The following is a 20,864-nucleotide window of genomic DNA, read 5'->3' on the forward strand; positions in this document are numbered from 1 at the left end:
CTCAGCCACCTAGGGCTTCGGGTCAACTGGGAAAAGAGCAAACTCACCCCCGGGCAGAGGATCTCTTTTCTCGGTATGGAGTTGGACTCGATCAACATGACAGCGCGCCTCACCGAGGCCCGTGTCCAGTCAGTGTTGAACTGCGTGAGCACGCTCAGACGCAGAACAGCGGCACCACTGAAACTCTTTCAGAGGCTCCTGGGGCATATGGCATCTGCAGCCGCGGTTACGCCGCTCGGATTGCTTCATATGAGGCCGCTCCAACACTGGCTCCACGATCGAGTCCCGAGATGGGCGTGGCAGAGCGGCTCATGCCGGTTCCAAGTGACTCCGCACTGTCGCCAAACTCTCAGCTTGTGGTCGGACCCTTCGTTCCTGCGGGCAGGTGTTCCCCTGGAACAAGTGTCCAGGCACTCTGTGGTCTCCACGGATGCCTCTGCCACCGGCTGGGGGGCCACGTACAACGGGCATGCAGCTTCAGGTCTGTGGACGGGGCCTCAACTGCATTGGCACATCAACTGCCTCGAGTTGTTAGCAGTACGTCTTGCACTGAGCCGTTTCAAAACGCTGCTACTAGGCAAGCACGTACTGGTCCGTACGGACAGCACTGCGACCGTTGCGTACATCAACCGCCAAGGTGGTCTACGTTCCCGCCGCATGTCACAACTCGCCCGCCATCTCCTCCTCTGGAGTCAGAAGCATCTGAGGTCGCTTCGTGCCGTTTACATTCCGGGCCTGCTCAACCGTGCAGCCGACGAGCTCTCACGACAGCAGGTGCTACCGGGAGAATGGCGACTCCATCCCCAGGTGGTCCAGCTGATTTTCAGGCGCTTCGGGACCGCACAGGTAGATCTGTTTGCCGCCCCGGACACGTCTCACTGCCAGTTGTTCTATTCCCTGACCGAGGGGACCCTCGGCACGGATGCTCTGGCACACAGCTGGCCCCGGGGCCTTCACAAGTATGCGTTTCCCCCAGTGAGCCTTCTTGCACAGACCTTGTGCAAAGTCAGGGAGGACGAGGAGCAGGTCTTGTTAGTTGCGCCGTATTGGCCCAACCGGACCTGGTTCCCGGAACTAGTGCTCCTCGCGACAGCCCGTCCCTGGCCCATTCCTCTGAGAGAGGATCTGCTCTCTCAGAGACGGGGCACCCTATGGCACCCGCGTCCAGACCTCTGGAAACTCCATGTCTGGTCCTCTGGTCCCTCCATGTCTAACCCCCTGCGGTAGTTGACACCATCACTTCCGCTAGATCCCCCTCTACGAGGCGCCTCTATGCGTTGAAGTGGAACCTGTTCGTTGACTGGTGCTCCTCTCACGAGGAGAACCCCCGATCTTGCTCGATCAGAGCCGTGCTTTCCTTCCTGCAAGAAGGGCTGGAGCGAAGGCTGTCTCCCTCCACCCTTAAAGTGTATGTTGCCGCTATTGCTGCACATCACGATGCTGTTGATGGTAAGTCTTTGGGAAAGCATGACCTGATCGTCAGGTTCCTGAGGGGAGCAAGGAGACTGAATCCTCCTCGCCCACTCTCTATACCCTCTTGGGATTTGTCTCTGGTCCTTTCGGCACTTCAGAGACCACCCTTTGAGCCTCTGCAATCAGCTGAGTTAAAAATCCTGTCCTGTAAGACAGTACTCCTGGTTGCATTGGCCTCTATCAAGAGGGTAGGGGACCTGCATGCATTTTCGGTCGACGAATCGTGCCTAGAATTCGGCCCGGATAACTCTCACGTCATCCTGAGACCCCGGCCCGGATACGTGCCCAAGGTTCCTACCACTCCCTTCCGGGACCAGGTAGTGAACCTGCAAGCGCTGCCTTCGGAGGAGGCAGACCCAGCCCTGGCTTTTCTCTGTCCCGTTCGCGCTCTGCATCTGTACGTGGACAGAACGCAAAGCCTCAGGACCTCAGATCAGCTCTTCGTCTGTTACGGAGGCCAGCAGAAAGGGAAGGCTGTCTCCAAGCAGACGATGGCCCACTGGATAGTGGATGCCATCGCCTTGGCTTACGAAGCCCAAGGCGTGCCCTGCCCGCCCGGGTTGAAAGCCCACTCCACTAGGAGTGTCGCTTCTTCCTGGGCGCTGGCACACGGCGCCTCGCTGACAGACATCTGTAGAGCTGCGGGCTGGGCGACACCTAACACGTTTGCTAGGTTTTATAGCTTACGTGTTGAGCCGGTTTCTTCCTGTGTGCTCGCTTCTACTAGCCGGTAACACCGAAGTTCCCGCTCTAGTGTCGGCTGCTGCGCCACTCCCTTCCTAGGAACGGATACGTGCGCTTTTTACTCCAGTCGAGTTCCCCATTGGCGAACCCTGTGAGTTCCTCCGCACCCCTTCGGCAGTCGGACGTTGCGGAGCGTCCGACGCCAGGCCTAGTGCTTGTATGCTTGTGTAACTTGTGCTAGGCTGGGTTCCATATCTGCGATCCCTGCGGCGATCCCATATGTGTATTCTTCCACGACCAGCTCCCTGCGGTGAGCCCGTGTCTTCCCTTGGCAGAGTCTGCTCTGCCGTCACTGTCCGGTGTGTCTCCCCCTTCGGGTGGAGCCACCCCAGTGACATTCCATATGTTGCACTGCCCCTTCGGCCAGTCCATATGTGTATTCTCCACATGTTACCTCCCTTCGGGCAGGATGTGGCTCCGCAGCGTTCTTTCCCCTGGAAAGGTACGCTTTCCCAGTGTTATTAAGAGTTCACTGTGTGGGGTATAATGGAACAGCAGTTGAACTCCCTCTACGCAGGTCTTCCGCCCCAGCAGTTGGGGGTCTGAGAGTCTTGCGTAGGGCGCTGGATGTGGCAGCAACTGTGGCGTTTTCCATGGGATCCCAATTACGTCGTCACGTCTCGGTTACGTCGAACGTGAGCGACTGAAAGGGAACGTCTCGGTTACTGATGTAACCCTCGTTCCCTGAAGGAGGGAACGGGAGACGTAACGTCCCGTCGCCACCGTTGCTGACCATCGCTGCATGGCCGTCACAAATCTCGGCTCCTCAGCGAAAAACAATGTGTGCGTGCGCCTGCTTCCTGTTTATACCCGCGCGGCGGGGCGGGGGCACATGACGCGTTCACGCACGCCAACGTTCATTAGCTTGTTCTGTAGATACTCGAAGTTGATAGGGCTCTCTGAAGTGATCACAATTACGTCGTCACGTCGACGTTACGTCTCCCGTTCCCTCCTTCAGGGAACGAGGGTTACATCAGTAACCGAGACGTTTTTTGAGGGGCTGACAGTCATTTGACCATTTTATCATTTAACTGTTTTGTTACTGTTTAATTACAGATTATATTTGTAATTTTACATACATTTTTATGTAATTTCAGAAAACAGAAAAATACTGTATTAAAAATACAATCAATTTTCTGTATAAAAAATGTGAATTACTGGAATTTGTCATTAATGTCACAATACCTAAAATAACAGCTGAATTTTTATTTTACAGATATTATTTGTAATTTTACAGTGTTTTGAGTACAATTTAAAATTAAAGAAAATGATCGTCAAAAAATCACAGTTATTTTCTGTAAAATTAGGATTTTTTTTTACAGTGTAATCTATGCAGCCTTACATTGAATTATAGAAGTCTATAATGTATTATGTGAATGCTAGGTCAAAGAGATGTGTTTTAATCTAGCTTTGAACTGACAGAGTGTATCTGCTTCCTGGACAATGTTAGGAAGACTGTTCCAAAGTTTTGGTGCTAAATAGGAAAAGGATCTACCGCCAGCAGTCGATTTTGATATTCTAGGTATTATCAACTGGCTGGAATTTTGAGATCGCAATAGACGTGAAGGACTATAATGCGTTAAGAGCTCGCTCAAGTACTGCGGAGCTAAACCATTTAGTGTTTTGTAAGTAATCAGCAATATTTTAAAATGTATGCGATGTGTAATAGGCAGCCAATGCAGTGTTGACAGAACCGGGCTAATATGGTCATACTTCCTGGTTCTGGTAAGAGCTCGAGCTGCTGCGTTTTGAACTAGCTGTAGTTTGTTTATTAAGCGTACAGGGCAACCACCTAGTAGAGCAATACAATAATCTAGCATTTAGGTTATGAACGCATGGACTAATTGTTCCGCATTTGTCAATGAGAGAATATGGCATAATTTAGATATATTTTTAAGATGGAAAAATGTAGTTTTACAGAGACTAGACTTTCAAATGAAAGATTGGTATCAAAGAGCACACCCAAGTTCCTAACCAACGACGAAGACTTAACAGAGCAGCCATCAAGTATTAGACAGTATTCTAGATTATTACATGAGGAAGTTTTTTGTCCAATAATTAGAATCTCTGTTTTTTTCAGAATTTAGAAGTAGTAAATTACTAGTCATCCAATTTTTTATATTAGCTATGCATTCCGTTCATTTTGTGAATTGGTAAGTTTCATTAGGTTTTGAAGAAATATACAGCTGAGTATCGTCAGCATAACAGTGGAAGCTAATTCCATGTTTCCTAATGATATCTCCTAATGGTAGCATGTAAAGAGTGAACAGCAGCGGCTGAGCCTTGTGGTACGCCATACTGAACTTGTGATTGATAAGACATCTCTTCATTTACTGCTCCAAACTGATATCGATCAGATAAGTATGATTTAAACCATGCTAGTGCAATTCCACTAAATGCCAACATAATGTTCGAGTCTATTTAAAAGAATGTTGTGGTCAATGGTGTCAAATGCAGCACTAAGATCGAGTAACACTAATAGAGAGATACAACCACGATCGGATGATATATAAATGAAGATGGCTTGACTTGACTTGACTCTGCTGCAGAATTTCAACGGCATCAACATCTATTCCATGTGATAATATTAGATCTAGAGTATGATTACGACAATGAGTAGGTCCTGACACGTGTTGTCTAACTCCAATTGAGTTTACAATGTCTTTAAATGCCAATCCCATTGCATCTTTTTCATTATCTATGTGTATATTAAAATCACCAACCATTAGTACTTTATCTGTAGTCAATATTAATTCTGATAGAAAGTCTGCAAATTCTTTGATAAAATCTTTATGGTGCCCTGGTGGCCTGTATACAGTAGCCAGCACAAATCTCAAACGTGATTTATCGTTTACACTATATATTTTTACATTAAGCACCAACACTTCAAAAGAAGTATATTTAAAACTAGATTTCTTAGTGGTTTTGAAAATATTACTATAAATTACAGCAACACCTCCACCTTTGTGTTTCAGACGAGGTTCATGTTTATAACAGTAATCTTGCGGGGTGGACTCATATGGTGATATCTTATAATAGCAGTGTTAGAACTGATAATATACAAACACTAACCCACTACTATACCAATAGAAATTATTAATTCTATTAGCCTATAGAAATTAAATCATTATGTAATAATGAAATAATGAATGATTTTAATTTTATTTAAATTAATTGACTAATTCAAAGAACAACAAAAAAAAAAAAATTATATAGGCCTAAAGGCACACACACATTCGTTTCGACTGTCTGATCAGCCTCACATTCTGTTCCTGTCAATCATACACGCGATGTCAACCAATTGAATTGCATGAGGGAGGGCTGAGCCAACTCACATACACACACACACACACTAGAGATGCGGATAAACCGCGGATCGGGCGGATGACGTGACAAAAAATAATATTTTAATTAAATTCGGGCGGGTGGCGGTTGAACCAATCAAATGAAAAAAGTTTGCCACTAAGCAAACCTGCAAGCTATGAGCCCAGTAGGCCCAGTAGGCCCAGTAGGCTGTCAGTAGGCTACTATTGGAGGAGGCCTAAACGTCTCGTAGAGGAGACTGCCTGGGTTATTTTGTTTCGATATTAGCTATATTTTAAAACAGCCAGTCATTGTAGCCTACCACTCGTGGAATAGGCATTTAAAAGAGAGGCAGTTTATGGAGTGATATGATTCAGAAATTACATCAGGCAATGTTCAGATGTCATCAGCGAGCTCAATCAAGCTCAATAACATCCACATAAAAAATAAAAATATAAAGAAGGTAAGAAAAAAAGTCTGAAAACTTTGCCCATTAATTAGATCTGCAAAGCAAGCAGGCAAGTTTTCGGGTTGTTATGGACAATTAAAAATGTGAATATTCACCTTGCACTAGCGGTGGTCTTACAGCGAGTTAAAACATTTATTTTTTAAAGAGCCGTTTGTGAGTCAAAAGAGCCGGCTCTTTTCAGTGAGCTGAGTCAAACGAGCCGGCTCACGAAAAAGAGCCGAAATGCTCATCACTAGGTGGCCAGTGTTTCACTTTCCCTCCAATATTATTATGTTCCCAGTAAGCACACATACATCGCGGCGATGTATGTGCACAGCAAAATCCCCAGTGTTAAATGAACACTCCTCGGTGTACAGTACATATACAGTAGGTCCAACTACAGAGTGTTAAAAATTAACACTGAAGCAGTGTTGAAGTTAATGAGCTAATTAAGTGATTAATTAAGTGATGATTGGCCATTAGTGGTGACACCTCGATATAAGCAGAATCATTGAAGGAAAGAGTAACAAAAGAACTACAATTGATTTCGAGCCTTTACACATTATTGCATTTATTATTACCAGTTTGACTTTATTTCTGTCATACATCTACAAAAGTTATTGAGAATCAACAGAAGTTTAGACGGTAATGTTTTATGGATTTTTTTGTTTCAAGTCATCATTATGGTGGTCAGTGTTTGCTTTAGTTGGGCTCTTGACCCTTTTCATTTTTTATTGTGAGTTTTTCTCTGACTGTCCCAACATTGTGTTTATAAAGCACGTTTGTTACTCCAAAAGAAAACCTGCTCACAATATCATCATGTAATGACATGATTCACTGATGTCATTCAGAGTCAAAATCTTTGACTACATGCTTTGTTGCATTTTATTATTGGTGATTTATAGCCCTGAGATTTTACAGTTTGAGATCCAACAGCAATATGAACAATTTTTGAAAATACTTTGAGCACAGACAATATTGTGTTTAAACACACAGACATCAAGATTCAGCATATGAATCTCAACAATGGTGACAATAAACAAACTAGTGACAAACAGATCATCTCTGAACATCACAAAATAAGCTACTAAAGTCATAACAAAACAATAGCAAAATAAGAGCAAACAGGAAAAACAATGAAAATTACAGGACAATTCAGCTGCATAATTTATTCATGCTGCAATGCATGATGTGAGCCAGGGATGCATTTGATTGGTGGCTCCCATCATGCACTGCAACATGAAGCATTTGTGTGATTGTCACCATTGTTGAGATTCATATGTAGAATCTTGATGTCTGTGTGTGATTTTAAAAAGTCAGATTTTTAAGCATGCACTGCTGGAATTAACTACTGTAATGCATATGAATAAAACATTTGTATAATAAGTTAATAATGCTGGTTCAGTGAATCAGGAAACTACAGGATTGGAATTTCATCATCTAAGCATAAGGGACCGTTCGGTATTTATGGAAGGGGCCACCGGAGGAAAATAGGGGAGGGTCATGTCTTTTTATTCTTTGTTGAGGGGAGGGTCATCCAACTTTTTTTAGTCTAGGGGGAGGGTCACCCAACTTTTATATTCATTAAAACAGCAACATTTCAAAGTGGCTTGTTTGGTGCTATTTTTTTCCATTTAGCTCCATGTTGATCTCGCGTTATCAGCCCCCCTTCGATATCAGATGGGTCTGACCCAACAAAAATCCAGTTTGGCGCTGTTTGACAGTGTGCGCTTCAGTTCGCGCTTAGAGAAAAAGTGCATCATGTCAGAACAGAATGCCAAAGAAATGTTTACCCGGCAAAGCTTTAAAGCACGAGCAAATAATGAACTTTTGTTAAGTGCACAGTGTCCTGTGAGTGTAACTCTACCGCTGCATTAACATGTGATGTGAACGTACGTCGAGTTTTACAGTACTGGGACTGAGGCGCCAGAACTGCTGATAGAATGTGCGCTGTAGCGCGATACTGCATATTTTAGTTTCCATTCTTATTTTGTTTCCACGATGTGTAAGATAGGGCTACCACCAGCCGCGGCGCTACCATTGGGCCCGGGTGGGCATTTAGGTCCGGGCCCACCCATTTTCTATAGCCTATGGTTTTGTACGTTTCTTCATTCGGATCTATTTGCGATGATCGATCCAAATTCTAAACAAACAGTTTACATGCTTCGTCCTTGTTACAATATTCATTAAGATAATAATTAATAAATGCACGCATAATTATCAGTGAACTTGATAAATGTTGCAGATATGTTTTACATGCATGCACAAACAAATGCCTTTCAACTTGTGTGTGCAAAATTCAGAATAAAATGAATGTGCAGCAATTTGTACAAATACAGAGTTTGTAGGCCTACTGTGTTGTTACCATTAAATAAGCTCATTTAGTTTCATTTTTGTTAAAATATAATAATGTTATTTTTCATCTATGTTGATTATGAAAAGTGAACCGCACACACGAGTATACGCAATATCGAGAGACATGGAGCGGGTCAGACATGATTTTGACCACTTAATTAAGTTTTGTTTTGCAGAAAACGATTTTTTAAAGTGAATTTCGTTTTGTATAAATTGTATCTTAATTTTAATATTTTTTATCAACCAATTGCCAAATACCAAATATAGCAGACAACACAATCATAGAGGCGCCCGCGTGGTCACTTGCACTGCTCGTAAACAGGAGCGCATCTCATCCTAACTTAACGAAACTCAGCATATGCCTCACATACATGAAATATATCTTAAGAAAGCTTGAAATGTCTTTTTAACAATTTAAAACGAAAAGAAATAGGCTACTCTCTGGTTATGTAATGATGTGCATTTCTTTCTATAGGCGTGTTCAATACGGAGATGGCGATCGTCAACTTCATCTTTACAGCTGTTGTTGCTGTTAATAAACTAAAAATAATAGGCTTATAATTTTATTAGACAATAAATTAAATGAAATTTTTATTGTATTAAAAAAGCAACAAAAAAATCCTGTTTATCAATATTGTGTGTGTGTGTGTGTGTCGAAATAATTTGTCCGCAGCTGCTCAACAAAAAAAAAAAAACCCACTGTCAGTGTTTTGTAAGGAACAGGCAAATATGTTCAATATAGCAGGAGACATTTTAATTGTTTACTAATAAAACAGTTATTTTTTATGTCAGTGTCGGCTAGACATGAAGTTGAAGTTGATGAAGTTGAAAGTTGATGAAGTTGAAAGTTGAAGCCTACTAATAGCACTATTAGTAGGCTATTATTTAAGTTAACATAAAATACATAGACCTACACCACAAAAACTAGTTGAGGATTAATTCGTTAAAATTGGGCGATTCCAGTGAATGGACGTGACATTTGCAGTCAAAACTTAAAATAAAAATTCTCAGAAAATGCATTTATTTGAAACGTCTGAAAGGAGTCAAGACATTAGAAAAATATCAGTCTACACATGCGTTTTATATTTAATATGAGGGAAATACACATGTGACGTGACACAAAAAAATAACTTTTAGGTGGCAAAATATTTTTTAGTAATTCTATAAATTACACTGTGCAAACCAAAATATATATACCCACCGGATGAATAAAGATCGGCCTCCACAGAAAATTAAATTTTATAATATTTTTATTTTATTTTTCGTGTTTGCATTTATGTGAAAAAAAAAAAAATGTTACGGACGTGACAGTTCTCCATTACGCACGGACATGACTGCTCTAAAGCGACTTTAAAAATTGCACAGAGACCTCAAACAGAAAGCACAAAGCTTTTCTTTAAAGTGAATTTCGTTTTTTTATTAATTTTATCTTAATTTTAATCAATGTTTCATCTGGATTTAATAAATAAGAAGTAGTCTAAATATAGTAGAAAATAGATAATCATGACACGGAGGCGCGGGCGAGTGAACTGGACTCTTGTCTCATAAATGAACCGAAACTCAGCGTAAGGTGTGCTACTTGCCTCATAGACCTGAGAAATATATAGAAAGCTTGAAATGTCTACTTTTAAACATGCAGAACAATTCAAAACGAAGGAAAACAGACTGCTTTCTCCTTATGAAATGTGCATTTCTCTCTGGCGCGTTCTGAGACGATCGCGACGCATCGTCAACTTCATCTTTGCAGTCGACACAGAAAACACTTGTTTATTAAAAACAATTAAAATGTCTAGGCCTATATGACATATTAATAATCATTACTTTTGCCGGTTCTTTGTGACAGCTTTTAGATGCTTTATTAGCAGCGCCACCCACATGTTGAACGCGTCACACCGCATCAGCAACGAAAACATGATTTTTTTTCAAATCTAAAATAAAAAATCGTGATACGAACCGAATCGTAGGTTTGGTCTATCGTTACAGCCAGATGAGAAAGCAAGAGTTTATGGTTTAAAAAACAAACAAACAATGGCTATCTGAACATCTTTGCCAAGCGCAAACCAGTACAGAATTAGGCTAATCAATAAATTATCGGGGAGGGTCATGCCTTTTTTCACAATCATTTTGGAGGGTCATAGAAAAAATTGTTGCTGGCGAAGGGAGGGTCATGTCTTTTTTGACAACAGATCTCAAAACTCCTCCGGTGGCCCCTTAAATAAATAACGAACAGTCCCTAACCATCATGACCTGGGCTTCGTTTCCCAAAAGCATCTTAAGCCTAACTTGATCGTAGAACAATTGCAACAGATGGTCTGTACAATCAAATTAGGCTTGCGATGCTTTCAGGAAACACAGCCCAGATCGTTGTTTTTCTTACCACAACAAATCTGCTTTATAAACAAAGAGTTGGCGCAGCCAGAGAAAAACTAATGTTAAAAAGGAAAGGGTCAATAGCCCAACTAAAGCAAACACCGGTCACCATAATGGTGATTTGAAACGAACCATTCCATAAAACATTACCATCTAAACTTCTTTTGAATCTAAATAAGAACCTGTGTAGATGTATGACAGAAATAAAGTCCAACTGGTAATATTAAGTGCAATAATGTGTAATGGCTCGAAGTCAGTAGTTCTTGTGTTTCTCTTTTTTCTGTTCTTGTTGTTTCTCTTTCCTTCAATGATTCTTATTAACATTAGGTGTCACCACTAATGGCCAATCATCACTTAATTAATAACTTAATTATCTCATTAACTTCAACAATGCTTCAGTGTTAATTTTTAACACCCTGTAGTTGGACCTATATGTACACCGAGGAGTGTTAATTTAAAACTGGGGAGTTTGCTGTGTGTGCTTACTGGGAACATAATAAAGACACCAGGGGGCTGTTCCATAAAAGCCGCTTAGAAAAGCGGGGATTAAACTCCAAAACCGGACTTGAATGAGCCTAACAAATGAGTTGGGGCTAAAGTGGTTCCATAAAAGGTAATTGAAGCTCACGCAATCTCACTAATTTGATCCAGGTTTATCTAGTCTAGATAATTGCGTGTGCACGCGTTTCTTAAGCAGCCCTAGAGGTCGATCGTGGATCAAATCGATCCACCATCAAACAGCGTATATTTTGTGCTGTTTTATGCGTTTGTAACATGTTTTTTTTCCCCTCAGTGCAAAACTTACATTTTACAGTTATATTCTCCATCTGTAAATGTTCGAAAGTCATGCAAATGTATCCATTTTGCTGCTAATTTTCATATTGAACGAGCGCTGCTGCGCGCATGCGCGCCAAATAGGAGCGCAATAATTCTGACTAAAATATACATTTTGCTTGGAAAATTAATATGCGATATTTTATAACACTAGAAATATCTTCTAATTATAATAATTTATCTTTAGGATGTTGGATAAGTTGCAGTGAACTTCTAGCGAACAGAAGTACTTCAGTGAAGTAGCCTATAATTCAGGGAAGATTTTTTTTAAGAAACTAAATATATAAAGATACAAAATATAGTTTTGGGTATAGGACCTATGCTACTTAATAAAGATGATGTATACTTATTTAGAATGCTGAGAATTACAGCTTTTAATGCAATATTTTTTTGGAGAAAGCAAGAATCCCCAGTTTTAAATGAGTAGATTTAGTTTCTAAAGTACATTATGGAGAGGATAACATTAAATTAAGAGCAAATGTATACATTTTGAAAAGATATGTGCAACTCTAAAATCAAAGAATATTCCATAAAATAAAGGAATATATATTAGCCTACATTAACTACATTTTTATATAACCCTCCCTCCCTTTTATTTCTAGTTATTTGTTATTTTATTTATTTACTTATTTAATATTGAATATTTGATATTCAAATAATATTACTTGAATAACTATTAGGAATTATGTGTCATTATAAGAGTTTGATATAAATATGTTAATGTTACATTTTTATTACTATTTATTTATTGTTTTTTGTCTTTTCCCCCTTAAATCATATGTAAAAGTGTCTATGTACTTTTTGGTTATTGTTCTAATCATGTGTGTTTTTAGGCTATGTGTTGGTGGGTATTATCACAAAAGAAAAAAAGTAGAAGGAAAAATAAGGAATATTTATTGGGGGAAAATATGATGTCTTTAAAGGAACTGTCAATTTGTATAATTGTGTTAAATGTGTTTGAATTGAAAGACATAATAAAGTACATTATATATATATATATATATATATATATATATATATATATATATATATATATATATATATACTAAAATATTTGTTATTTGGACATTAGATGTGCCTTATTTAGAATTTTAAACCTGTGTGTATTTTTATGATAGCAATAACTGTAAAGGGGTAATAACTATTGTAATGGGGTAAATCAAATGTAGGCTAATATACTGTCAATTACTAAGCTCAGATTCATCTTACCAGTTAAAATGTATACTCTGCTTTTGTAATTATTTATTTTTAATTTTGTGATTTTAACTTCTGCTTTACAAAGCTTTTTTTCAGATTGTGTTCTAATGTTCTTCTAATCATAAACATGTACTACAGCTGCCAAACAAAACCAGAGAGAAATGTATTCATAAATCTTTAAAACAATCTAATTAAATCTTGGGCACAAAACATTCAGCCAGTAAAAAAACCTGTAGTATATATATTGTATTTAGGCCTATCTATCTATCTATCTATCTATCTATCTATCTATCTATCTATCTATCTATATAGGTCTATATTGTCTAATTTATCATTGTAGCCTTATTTAAGTTGATTTTCTGTATACTGTGTATTTATTTTTGGACTAATAGTGGTTAATAAAGTCCAATAATGGTATGAGAGAGTGTCAGTGGTAATATCATTGTGTTCCTATTGGTCAGCGTTAGAGGATCTGTGTAACAACTGAGGCTTAGCCTGACAGTTAGCCTGCCCTGGACCAGGCTAGTTTCCCAGCATAAGTTGCCAGGGTAACTGAGTTTGAACTATTTTAAGTTTGCTTTATGAAACCGAATCTACCAAAAATAAGCCTGACTAACCGAAATAAGCCTGGCTTATACTCTAATCTTGGTTTATGGAACAGCCCCCTGGACTCCAAAAGCCATATTTGGCAACACCAGTGGCTGAGACCGAGACAAGTCCGAGTCCAAATACCAGCGAGTCCGAGACAAGTTCGAGACCATAGCAAAAACGTCTCGAGTCCAAGACCAGACTCGAGTACTACAGCCCTGCATATAAACATACAACAAAGGAAGAAATATATATAAATATGATTTATGCTAGTTATATAAACCAACTCTGATATGTTGGTACATTAACAAAAAGGTCTACAACCCTGCTCCTGAAGACCAACTCTCCTGCAAAGTTTAGCAGTTAACATTATCTTGAGATACCTGTGAATATCTGATTCCTCAAAAGGCCTAATATACAATGAAACTGCTGGAATGAAATAGTGCCACAGTTTTTATGTGCAAAGGTAATATTACATTTAGCAAGGTGACTTTAGGCATAGAAATTTAAAATTCTAAATCAAATTCTATGTAGATTACAGGGACAGTACATACATATAATACATTTAACTTGCATACAATGTTACATATAACATTGTAAGTAACTTTGCATGAGCTGAACATATACTTTACTTTCTTTACTCTCAGAAAATAAAGTACATAATTGTACCTTTAGGGGTACAATGGCTTGTCACTGGGGCTGTACCCTCAAGGGTACAATATTGTACCTTAACCTTTAAAAGAAACGGTTCATATATGTAACTTTTAATGCTTTTTGACCCTCAAAAAGGTACATATACTGTATGTACCTTGAGGTCCAATAATAAGCCCAATGGGGTACGTTAGTGTAGATTGTACCATGGGGAACAGAAATGGACTCCTACTCTACCCCTATTTCTGACAGTGTTTGACAACTGAATATAATTACAATATAAACTGTACAAACTTTCCTCCTCATGCATTATGGCAATATAGACACATGTCCATATTCCAGGCAGATTCGTTACATCTTTAGTTGACTATAACTTCTTAACTATTTCCCTGATGGTGGAAATGGGAATTTTCAATGCTTTAGCTTTTTACAGCCACTTTCTATTTTGTGAATCTCAAGAATCTTTTGCTGCACATCAGAACTACATTCTTTTGTTTTACTCATTGTCATGGATGATTAAGGGAATTTGGCATTTGTGTTTCCTCATATTTGTACACCTGTGAAACAAGAAGTCATAGCTAGACAATTTCATGTTCCTAGTCACCCTGGTGTGCTAAAAACTATAAATATTAATGGGAATATACTTCAGAGATATTTTACTTATAAAAGATTCTAGGGGTGCCAATAACTGTTTTGGAGAAAGACATTTATTTCATAATGTGATCAGGAAAAGGGGTATCGGTGCATCCCTTATACCAACCCTTTTTTCCTGTAGCCTCTTCTTTTTACATTGTAGGGTCAAGTCAAGTCGTCACCTTTATTTACAGTATATACCGCCTTTAAGTCAAGTCACCTTTATATTGAAACAATACAGATTATTTCAAGCAGCTTTACAGTGATAACAATAATTCAATGATGCAAACAGTTCATTGCAGCTGCATGTACAGCAGCTCTAAAAGATAATAGTGTCATTGTTCAACTAAAGTCAGTTCAGTGTTTATTCAGTTCCGTTATAAAGATCATCAATTATTAAATTAGTTAATTTCATCTATAAAGCAGTTCTGCAGAAAAACAGTGATGTCCAGCTTGTCGGTGCAATCAAATCAATAATATTGTTGGGTGAGTGTCTTTGACTTCTAGTCTTGTTTTTCAGGTGTCTGGTTTGCAGGTAAGGATCATAAGCTGGGGGTTTCTCTCATTTGACACTGAGAGGTACATCCAATATCCCCCAGATGACTCTCATCAGCTCTCTGTAAGAAAAATAAAACATCATCGGTTCCTCTTTCTATGAAGACCATGCTTATAATGAATTATAGCCCCATTTATACTTACTTATAAGTAAGTATTACTATTCTATAAATATATTTATAAAGACTCATTAAGACCTATACTGCATTATAAGAACAGTTATAGTTACATTTATATTATTTTTAATAATTATTTAAAAGTCATGCATTTGCTTTTTCAAAGCATGCTCAAAATCCATTATACATTGATTTATAAATGATCAAAGATAAAATAGTTCCAGAGACACTTGTTTGCTGTACCAATTAGTGATCAATTATGTATTTAATGGCTAATGTTTGCATTAGAGCTCATGAATGGTAATTTTGAATTTTTAAAATCTATATCTCCTCAAACATATGCATGGTATTGCTTATAGCAGTTTGGAATTATACTTTAAAAATATTGTTGCAGTGTTTCTAGTATGTAATATTTAAAAAGATATATATTTTTTAATTTTCTTTTTTTTTTATTACAGGACTTATTGTTCATTAGTTACATTTACAAGTAAACCACTTAAAATGTATAATGAGCACATCTTCATGACTTCTTAACATTTGCTTGAGGAAAATTGCATCCTATGTTTTCACTTTATTTAAAGCACTTTATTAATAAAGGTTAGTAACTGTATTATCACTCACAATAAGTATTTATAAGAACAACAATATATTCACTTATTTGACAGAAATAAATCTGAATTACAAAAAATTGATTGTAATTATAATGTAATAACATTATAGCAGCGCTGGTTGCATCTTTATAAATACATTCATGTAACCATACGACGGAGTAATTAATACTTATAAGTCATGCATTTGCTTTTACAATGTGCATGCATTGAAATAAGTATTATGATTTAATTATTAAAAATAATATAAATGTAATTTGTGCTGGTTTTGTGCTGTAATTTGTGCTGTTCTTATAATGCATTATAGGTCTTAATGCGTCTTTATAAATATATTTATAAAACAATAATATTTGCATATAAATAAGTATAAATGGATATATAATTCATTATTAACATGGTCTTCATAGAAAGTGATAACACATCATCTTCTGGGAGGGTATATTTGACCTTGTTGGAGTCATTTTTCATCTTCTCTGTTTCTCTGTGTTCTACAGATTGTGACAGAACTGGAGGTCCCATCTCAGGCTCTCACAGTGTTTATTGCCTCTCTCTCCATCATCCTTGGACTCATTGCTATGGCGATCATCTTTGTGCTGCTGTATAAAGTCAGTGTTTATAACACATAATACAGTTGAAGCTTGAGTGTAATTTTTTATCCTAAAATACTGAATATTAATTTTCAAAACTGTAAGACAGGGCTCTTTAACTCCAGTCCTGGAGGGCCAGTGTCCTGCTGAGCTTGTCTCTAACCCTAACCAAACATGTTGAACAAGCAAATTAAGGTGTTTCTTTTCCCATGTAACGCAACAGCCATGGCCCTTCTAGTTCATCCTGCTACAGTAGACATGCACCAAACTCTCACGATAGGTTGAGCTAGAAATATATTGATGGATCTGAGCAGACCATTAGCAATATTTTGCTGGTGCCTGGGGGGCTCAATGTTTATACTTTTGTGGGAGATGAGATGAAACCCCATTAATGGCATACTAATACTAGTCAGTGAACAATAAACTGGGTCAAGATAATGTAAATGGTAAATGGGGCGGATTGAAATGGAATTATATTTTATATTTAAATGGGTAAATGGAATTATATTTTGCAATGCTTATGCCACAGAAATTACACTTCACCTTTAACTGTTGATATGTGTGTCCTGTGGATCTGTTGTTTTTAATTTATTATTTGTAAAAAAAAAAAAAAAAAGAATAATAAAAAAATATATATATTTGTACTGCTGGATTTTTCAGAGGGGCTTTTTCAAAACATTTTCAACTGATGACCAAGACAGCCCAGTGCCGCCATCTGCTGGTGAAGATAGTTTTACTACAGCCAACATTGACTAAACAACAGCCGATGCCCCTGGTGTGAGTGCTGCTTCTAATGGACAACTTGTACATATGTATGAGGAAAGGTCAACCCTGTACTTTCACCTCGCTGCTCGATACAGCGATAAACGTGATCGTATACTGAAAATAACCATCATTGCCAATTTTCTCTGTATTTTTCTGACCTTACAAAAATGACCAAAATTCCGACATTTGACTGATGGATTTTTCACTTCTTTGCTGGTTTTGACCAAAGTAGTTTTCCTAGATGCCAATGTATTCTTTTTTGTATAGTACTTTAGCTTCATTTATAGCATTTATAGCAGTGTGCCTTTTTTTATTTGAACCAAACGTTCGTGGAAATGAATTAGTTAATTAATGAAGCATTTAAATTGTGCTTTTAGATACTACTGTACACTCAAAATACTTTACTAATTGATGCCAAATACATTTTATGCAATAAAATGTTGCAATTCTTAAACTGTGAAAAAGATTTGTATTTTCTACAGCTCCTTTTTATTATAGAGGTTAAACTAAACATACAAAAAAAGGGAAAAAAAGGGAAAAAAAAAATATATATATATGGGGGGGGATTGGTCCTGGTAAACCAAATGTCCCCACATAGATTGTAATACCAGTCATTTTTCACCTTGTGGGGACATGTTGGTCTCCATGAGGAAAACAACTTATAAATCAGACTAAATGGTGTTTTTTTTTTGTTTGTTTGTTTTAAATGTGAGGGTTGTGTTTAGTGGTAGGGTTTGGGTAAAGAATATACTGTTTGTATAGTATAAAAATCCTTATGTCTATAAAAAAGACCCCATAAAACATTTGAAAACATTTGGAAACCCAACATTTGTGTGTGCACTGGTTTGTCCTACATTATGAGAACCCAAAGTCCCAAACCCAAAGATTTTTAAAAAGTCTTCATTAAAGCCACAACCCATGAACCAAGCCAATCAGCTAAAAAAAAAAAAAAAATTTTGATTTGATTTGAAAAAACAAAAAATAACAACTGAGAATCGCAGAAAAAGACAAAGGTTCAATATTGTGTACTTCACGGCTTTACTAATGGAAAGAACTACAATCTCATGAAGCATTGTGAACAGCATAACTGAATTAAAAAATAAGTGAAATATAAAACTCTTTTACAGATGTTGATTATATGTAAAAACAAAGCATTTTAAGTTTATTGCAAAGTTTGCATATATATACAAACAAGAGATTTGCAGTGCTTTATGGGAGAGGGCAGAGCTAAAGAGCTATTTTGGCACACATTACTTTTTAGACTTTCTGATTAGTGTAATATTCTGTACAGCATCATGGGTAATGTCAAGTCATTGTTTCAAAGCAGTGTAAGAAATTGTAGTCTGCCTCGACCCAGATTCCACTCCTAAATATATTTTAGAATGAGCTCATCCCCAAAATGGCTTAATTATCATAGAGATTAAGGCAATCAAGTTATATTGTTTCTTGACCATTTGGGTTGATCACATCCTGAGCAAATGGTAGTCAATTGTAGAATGGGACTGGGTGTGGGACACAGAGAACCTTCTCAGACAATGGGGTGTCTCAACTTCATTAACATACAGACCACAGCTGTCACAACAGGAGCAACTTCATTTACATTAAGAGTTGTAAACTGTAACAGGATAAAAGGTTTAAGATTTGGATGTTCTGGGTTCATTCTGACGCCGGTGAACCCAAGGTGCTTTGTGTACCTTGCCACTGCTATGCTGTAATAAACTTCATTTTTGAGATCTTCGACGTCCACATCATTTTTTCTTACAGCAGCTTTACAGTGATAACAATAATTCATTGATGCAAACACTTCATTTCAGCTATACAGCAGCTCTGAAAGAAAATAATCAATGTTCATCTGAAGTCAGTTAAGTGTTGATTCAGTTCTGATTCAGTTCCGTTGTAAAGATCATTGATTATTAAATTAGTTAATTTAATCTATAAAGCAGTTCTGCAGAAAACTCTCATCCAATAGTGTCAGTTCAGTCAAAGCAATAATATTGTTGAATACTAAAGTGTCCCAGACTAATTAAGCCAGAGGCGACAGTGGCAAGGAACTTTGTGAGAAACCAGGTTCAGTCAGAGGGCCAGTTCTCCTCAGGCCAATGAACGAACACGGTGTGATTATGATTTAGGCTGCATAACAAGTCAGATATCAGATTGTGGATCGGTAGCATTTAAATATTTTATCCAGTTCCTTTTGCTTGAAGATCAGATTCATCACGTCAGTATGGAGACAAAGCTGGTCATATGTCTGCGCTGGGGATCTGTGCAGATGGCTGTCATGTCGACGAGGCCTTCACATGGGATTGTCTAATTGACAGTATCTCTGCTGACATTCAGGACTGCGTTGTGGTCATATCTGGGTGCAGGTCCACTATCTGATATGGATGCGGACAGGATATGCCTGACTACGGTAACCTCAGGATAAACAGAGAGTAATATTAGCATAGAAGCCATTCTTCTTATCATTTAGCAAGTACATTGGGTACAGGGAAGTGTTCCCTGTTCCGGTTGAGCTAATTGATGCAGCCTACTGTAACAATTTAACGGATGTAAATTATATAAATGTTATGTGTATGCCAGGTTAAAGAGATGTGTTTTGTTTATTATGCGTGCAGGGCAACCACCCAGTAGAGCATTACAATAATCTATCATTGAGGTCATGAATGCATAAACTAACTTTTCTGCATTTGTCATTGAGAGCATTTTGTCTTCAACAACATTTGTCTGTCACTGGTTTTGTACATAAGTAGCGCATGAAGACAAATAAATCAGGAAACAGTCTTTAATTCAAAAACACTCAGGGAAACATACTTCAAACAATACCTCAACATTGACGTGGACAGGACAAAGACTGCAGGAACACAAGGAGTATAAATTCATATATAAGATAATTACCTAGACAACAGGAGAATCAAATACAATAATCAGAAACACTGGGAAACTGGGTCAAATGATCGGGCACACAGGCAAACATGACAGAACCAATAGCACAAAGAAACATGACTAAAGCAGAACATAACTCTGACATTACGCCCCTTGTGCCGTATAAGTAACAACTGAGGAGGGAGGGCGGGGGCCCTGGAGGGGGACGTGTAACAGAAAATAGACAAACACAGTCTGGCTGGATGATCGGGAGGTTGGCTTGGACGGTTGGCAACGACTGAACTGTGAATGGACGGGAGATGGCAGAAGGAAGTGACAGATTTGATAGTGAAGTAAGAGAAATGGAAGTAGGTAGTGGGAAATTTGAAGACGAGTTCAGTAGGAACTAAAACTAATCGAAACCGTACCGGACAGTGATCAAGGAATTGGAAAAGCTACAGTGGAAATCGATAAGCAATATGGAGAATACAAAGTAATAATGAAGCTAGAGCAGGAAGGATCATCATTTGGTAAGTGGAATCCAATTCAACTTACAGTTTCACTAAATAAACTAATAGGAGAAATTAAAAGTGCAAGAATTATGGGAAATGGAGCATTGTTAATTGAATGTAAAGATAATGCACAGCAAAATAAGGCCACCAAACTAAATAAAATCGAGGGACAAAAAGTGGTCGTTACAAAGGTAGAGAACAAAAAATTTGTCAGAGGGGTTATATCTGGAGTTGCTATAGTCGTAACAATTGAGCAAATTAAG

General features: G+C 38.2%; 1 protein-coding gene across 2 annotated transcripts in view; it reads left to right on the forward strand.

Annotated features, from left to right (window-relative positions):
* LOC307158333 (integrin alpha-X-like) overlaps nucleotides 1-18,960 on the forward strand; it is a 267,631-nt gene extending 248,671 nt beyond the window's left edge. For both annotated transcript variants that reach the window (XM_079870811.1, XM_079870812.1), the window contains exons 28-30: nucleotides 15,117-15,215; nucleotides 16,370-16,480; nucleotides 17,123-18,960. In XM_079870811.1, coding sequence (XP_079726937.1) covers nucleotides 15,117-15,215; nucleotides 16,370-16,480; nucleotides 17,123-17,218 — 306 coding nt within the window. In that variant the 3' untranslated portion in view covers nucleotides 17,219-18,960. The remainder of the gene's footprint in view (nucleotides 1-15,116; nucleotides 15,216-16,369; nucleotides 16,481-17,122) is intronic.
* The last annotated feature ends 1,904 nt before the right edge of the window (nucleotides 18,961-20,864 follow it).

Source organism: Squalius cephalus (genome assembly GCF_949319135.1).
Source record: "Squalius cephalus genome assembly, chromosome: 5".
Taxonomy (NCBI): domain Eukaryota; kingdom Metazoa; phylum Chordata; class Actinopteri; order Cypriniformes; family Leuciscidae; genus Squalius; species Squalius cephalus.